The 6,000-nt window shown below is 41.4% G+C and overlaps 1 protein-coding gene across 1 annotated transcript; it reads left to right on the forward strand.

Moving 5' to 3' along the window:
• Positions 1-3,251: 3,251 nt before the first annotated feature.
• On the forward strand, positions 3,252-5,477 carry LOC110787550 (glycine-rich cell wall structural protein 1). The gene has a single exon (XM_056832783.1). It carries the CDS (start codon positions 3,252-3,254, stop codon positions 5,475-5,477), a length of 2,226 nt encoding a protein of 741 aa, XP_056688761.1.
• Positions 5,478-6,000: the final 523 nt, after the last annotated feature.

A 6,000-nucleotide genomic window follows, 5' to 3' on the forward strand; every position in this document is an offset into this window, starting at 1 on the left:
TTAAATTCCCATCTTATTATTACACACTCTAGTATGCTATTTGGTTCAACTATCTTTTACTGTAAAAATAAACTTTTTTTCTCTTGACCGGGAAAATTTGTTTTGTGGTTTCGGATTGCAAGACTCGTGCCCTCCTCCCTCCTTTTTTCAAATTAAAACTAATTTCACCATCATTTTACTACAGGAAGTGTACCCCTTTTAAGGGTAGTACTATAACTGAAGTATGGATTGTCATCTCTTTACCAATTGAAAAAAAAAATTGCAATATACTGTAGATTTTCACTAAGCCATGAGTTCTATATGAAATGGAAGCTACCCTTGTTCAGTTAGTCATTAGTACTAATGTGTGAGCTGGTTCTGGTTCTGGTGTTCTGGTGCAAAAATGTATTGGTTCTGGTGTTCTGGTGCTTTGTTGTGCATTGTTGGGTGGCTTGTAGTGCAGTGGTTCTGTTGTTCTGGTGCTTTGCTGTGCACTGTTGGGTGCTTTTTTTGTTGTTGTTGCTTGTTCTGGCCTCTAATGTGTGAGCAGTTGTGTGCCCTATTGTTGCTGGTTTTTTTATTGTTGTTTTTTGTGCTTATTAATGCGGGTTGTGCATCCTTATTTGTGGTATTTTGTTTCTCTTTATGGATGTAATAAAATTTCTCATTGTACCAAAAAGAAAGAGGTAACTAACTTGTTGTTTTCTTTGGAATATGTAAGAGCTTTGGATATTTTGATGTACTTACACTTTTATATCTATGAAAATTTGACGAAGTGTTATTTTGTAAATAATATGTATTTATTTGGTGTTATTATTATGTATACGCTTCACATAAATAAGGATTTCAGGTTATATATGCTAGAAAGTAGAGCAATAGGGTTAATATGCCAAAAGACTTTAGGTGGCATTTATTTGGTGCTTTACCAGCATTTCCATCAAATGCCGCTATAGACAGTTTTTGTTGTAGTGAAAGGCGGCGAAGTTCTCCCATTAATAAGAACCTTGAAAGAAATAGTTGAAATGCGTTGGTATATCAGATGAATCTATTTAGGTGGGAAACCATAAGCTTTAAGAACACGCAACAGAAAACCCCAGTGTATTCGATCATAGGCTTTGCTCGTGACGTTATTACAAGATCGCACATGAAGCTGGAAAAATCTTCATTTAATTTATGTAAACCAACGAATTGGAAAAACAGACTTTCCGAATTAGCAAACGTGAAAAAACTAACTATCTGTAGCATAAAATGAGGAAATGCATTGAGCTTGCAAGAAACTTGATTTCATATATATGAGTACCTACACATTGAGCCATGGTAATAAGGATACAAGGATATATAATCTCATCAGTCAATCAGTCATCATCATTCATCAAGATAAGTAAATAAGTAAGAAAGAGAAAAGCACGTGAAGATAATACTAATAATTTTGATTACAGTCATATTATACGACTGCATACATTAATATGATGCCGAGTTCAGTACGTAATTCGTGAGCTTGTAAGTTGAGTAGGGGCATTAATGTGATGGGGCATGTTCTAGCCTTCTGGTGGTCGGTCTTCGGGTTGGCTATACTTTTTACTTTTTATCGTTTCATTGATTGAAAGTTTGAAACTACCACCTTTAAAAAATTTAATGAACGTTCATGTACAATCTCCCACAACGATAAGTCTAATTCCGTTATATTGTTAATATATTCACTTCAAGCCTACCGAATTTCTTTTCTTTTTTTTTGAAAGAAGCCTACCGAATTTCTAGTCATATGTGATGAATTGGTGATCTTTCCATACTTCAGATTACTCTACTTGGCAACCTCAGTCGACTAGTATAATAACTAGATTGGATAATGGATTATTCTACAATTAAACGTTTTGAACTAGTATAATAACTAGATTGGATAATGGATTATTCTAAAATTATTACTCGACTATTTTTTATAAAATATTTTTTTTATGCTAATACATACATTTTTTTATAAATTATTTGAGCAACAAAAGAATTTTTTAAAAATAAAATAGTACGAGGTACAAATGATATTGACATATTTTTAAAAGATTAATACGGAGTTATAAAGTTATGATATATTTTACAAATTTACAAATATTATTGATTGAAAAATAAAATTACAATTGAAAATTACAATTGAAGATTAAAAAAATAAGGAATGATAAAATTTTAATAAAATATTACAAATCCTTTCCATAAATAAAGTATAGTAGTAATAGATAGTAAATAATAGATGGATTAACTTAAAATATCGGTCAAAATTTAATCCTCCATATCTTAATTGAACCACAAAATTAAATCAAATACTTTCTTCGTTCCATAAATATCGCCCCATTTTTATTTTTCACACTACTTACATACGTAAGAAAATCATAGTCATGTTAGATTTGTATCGATTTATATTTTATAAATATCGGTTTTTTATAATTTTTACGTACACACGATTTGAGATATTAAGAGTCAAAGTAATGTGTTAGAGAATTAAAAGTCAATCATTGTGCGATATTTATGGAACAGATGAAGTATAAACTGCGTCTATTGCAATAACATTGTAATTAATTCCAGGCAAATATAAACTGCGTGTACTGTAAAGACATTGTTAAAAAACAAGACCGATGTCGGCATGTGATCAGAGCTAGTGTATGAGATTATCGAAAGAGAGATGTTGGCTTATGATCAATTGTTCACAATGGGCAGCGTCTACAACCACCTTAAAGATTTCCTACCACTAATACTATACAAATTAAGTACATGAGTGCATGACGATCATCATCATTTCATCATCAGAATGTAGAATGTTTGATAAAGTATATATCAAACTCTCTTAAAGTAACCAAGCACTAGCTAGATTCATCGTAATGCACAGAGATTGGTAAACCCTGTAACTTCCACCCAATAATATCACAAAATGGGTATCTTAGTGCCTACCACTAAATATGACGTCGGGGAGTATTTTAACCAATGCGCACTAAATTCATATTACTTGCAAGATTTATGGGCCCTGGTTTAACCATCTATTCATGCGTGTCCATACTCTTTCCCTATCTTCGTTTCGCTATAAATAGGTAGCTCTCGCAACAATCAATTAATATTGTTACATTAAGCTTCTTTTATCTTGCTAGTCACTTTTGAAAACAACAAGTTGAAGGAAAGTGAGTAAATTAAATAGGCTAGAAATTGAATAATCGCTTATACTTACATCAAATTGAAGTACTCAACTCAAACACTTTGTTGCTTCAAAGCGTGTAAGCTTCTCAAGAAAAAAAATGGGGAGGAAATCAATGTGTCTTGGAATGCTACTTGTACTATTGTCAATGCAATTTTTGGTTATTGGAATAGTACGAGGAAGATCGTTGAAGGAAGATATCAATTCAAGAAATGAAGATCATGTTGAAGGAGGAGTTGGTGGTGGAGCTAGTGGAGGTGTTAGAGTTGGAGGTGTAGTTAGTGGTGGTGCCCAAGGTAGCGGCAGTGGAGGTGCTGGAGGTGGAGAAAGTTTTGGCGGTGGTGGTGCTAGTGGTGGAGGATTAGGTGCTGGAATAGTAGGTGGGGGAAGTGTTGGCGTGGGAGGCAAGGTTGGTGGAAGTACTAGAGGAGGTGGTGGATTAGGTGGTTTTGTTGGAGGTGGAGGTGGTGGAGGTACTGGAGTAGGAGGTGGAGGCGGAGGAGATGTAGGTGGTGGAATCGGGGGAGGTGTTGACGTTGGTGCTGGAGGTGGAGTAGGTGGGAGTGGCGATTCAGGTGGAGTCGTAGGTGGTGGAATTGGGGGAGGGGGAGGTGCTGGTGCTAAAGGTGGAGGTGGAGTGGGTGGGGGTGGCGATTTAGGTGGTGGAATTGGGGAAGGGGGAGGTGCTGGTGCTGGAGGTGGAGTAGGTGGGAGTGGAGATTTAGGGGGAACCGTAGGTGGTAGAATTGGGGGAGGGGGAAGTGCTGGTGCTGGTGTTGGAGGTGGAGTGGGCGGGGGTGGCGATTTAGGTGGTGGAATTGGGGAAGGGGGAGGTGCTGGTGCTGGAGGTGGAGTAGGTGGGAGTGGCGATTTAGGGGGAACCGTAGGTGGTAGAATTGGGGGAGGGGGAAGTGGTGGTGCTAGTGGTGGAGTAGGTGGGGGTGGCGGTTTAGGTGGAATCGTAGGCGGTGGAATTGGGGGAGGGGGAGGTGTTGACGTTGGTACTGGAGGTGGATTAGGTGGGAGTGGCGATTTAGGTGGAGTCGTAGGTGGTGGAATTGAAGGAGGGGGAGGTGTTGGTGCTGGTGCTAGAGGTGGAGGTGGAGTAGGTGGGGGTGGCGATTTAGGTGGTGGAATTAGAGAAGGGGGAGGTGCTGGTGCTCGAGGTGGAGTAGGTGGGAGTGGCGATTTAGGGGGAACCGTAGGTGGTAGAATTGGGGGAGGGGGAAGTGCTGGTGCTGGTGCTGGTGCTGGAGGCGGAGTAGGTGGGGGTGGCGATTTAGGTGGAATCGTAGGCGGTGGAATTGGGGGAGGGGGAGGTGTTGGAGTTGGTGCTGGAGTAGGTGGGGGAAGCGGTTTAGGTGGAATCGTAGGTGGTGGAATCGAGGGAAGGGGAGGTGTTGGTGCTGGTGTTGGTTCTGGTGTTGGTGTTGGAGGTGGAGTAGGTGGGGGTGGCGGTTCAGGTGGAATCGTAAGAGGTGGAGCAGGTGGAGCTGTAGGAGGTAGCGCTGGTGGGAGTGGTGGAATAGGAGGAGTTGTAGGAGGTGGAGCTGCAGGTGGAGTCGGAGTTGGAGGAAGTGGAAGTCAAAGAGGTAGAGGTAGGGGCGGCGGAGATATTGGTGGTGGAATTGGTGGAGGTGTTGGAGTGGGAGGTGGTGCCAGTGGTGGAGTTGGTGGAGGTGGAGGTGTTGGAGTTGTAGGACGAGGTAGTGGAAGAGGTGGAGGAGGTGCTAGTGTTGGTGCTGGAGGAGGAGTTGGAGGCAGTGCTGGTATAGGCAGTGGTGTTGGAGTCGGAGGTGGTAGTGCTGGTGGAGTAAGTGGAGGTGTAGAGGCAGGAGGCAGTGGTTCAGTTGGAGGAGGTGTTAGGGCAGGTGGCGGTGGTGCAGTTGGAGGAGGTGTGGGGGCAGGAGGCGGTGGAGAAGTTGGAGGAGGTGTTGGGGTAGGAGGCGATGGTGCAGTCAGAGGAGGTGTTGTGGAAGGAGGCGGTGGTGCAATCAGAGGAGGCATTGGGGCAGGAGGAGGTGGTGCAGTTGGAGGAGGTGTCGGGACCGGAGGAAGTGGTGTTGGTGTAGGAGGAGGTGGTGTTGCTGGAGGAAGTGTTGGTGTTAGAGGAGGCGCTAAAGTTGGAGGAGGTGGTGGCGTTGGAGCTGGGGGTGGTGGTGGATTAGGAGGAGGTGTTGGGACTGGAGGTAGTGCCGGTGTTGGAGGAGGCGCTAGTGCTAGAGGTGGTGGTGGATTAGGAGGAGGTGTTGGGACTGGAGGCGATTTAGGGGTTGGGGGTGGTGGAGGTGGAGGTGTTGGAGTTGGAGGTAGTGGTGGTCTTTGAGGAAGATATGTCAACGGAGGAGTCATTGTTGTTGGAAAACGTGAGCATAAAAATGTGGAAAAAGTTATTTCATAAGTACGTTTTTCATAAGACTAATATTTTGTTAGTACCAACAAGTTTGATGTTGAATTACTACTAGCAAGATTGGCGTATGGTTTGAGGACTTCTATTGTTGAGGCGAACTATTGTTATTCGGTTCCTATGCAAGAGATGTTGTTTCAATTGTACTTTGTTTTCTCAATGTTTTATTTGTACTCATATATATATAAACAAGTCATATTCGGAAAAATATAGTTAATAAAAGTGGTATGACCTTATCTTGTATCCTAAGTACATCTTTAATCTTTGATTTATTTCGCATGTACTATTTTAATTTACAGTGGATGAGGGGTAATCGTACCAATATCGTTATCATTAATACACATGAATCTAACTAATGAAGTTCGAATATCCGAACTATGAGTATGTATATTTTAGGATCGAACATCTGATACCAATATAATACAGAGTATCCGAATTTGAA

This window comes from Spinacia oleracea, chromosome 6, assembly GCF_020520425.1.
Source record: "Spinacia oleracea cultivar Varoflay chromosome 6, BTI_SOV_V1, whole genome shotgun sequence".
NCBI classification, from domain to species: Eukaryota; Viridiplantae; Streptophyta; class Magnoliopsida; order Caryophyllales; family Amaranthaceae; genus Spinacia; species Spinacia oleracea.

Excerpts from the sequence above, each read along its gene's own strand:
- LOC110787550 (XM_056832783.1), top strand. The coding sequence starts at position 3,252 with ATGGGGAGGAAATCAATGTGTCTTGGAATGCTACTTGTACTATTGTCA.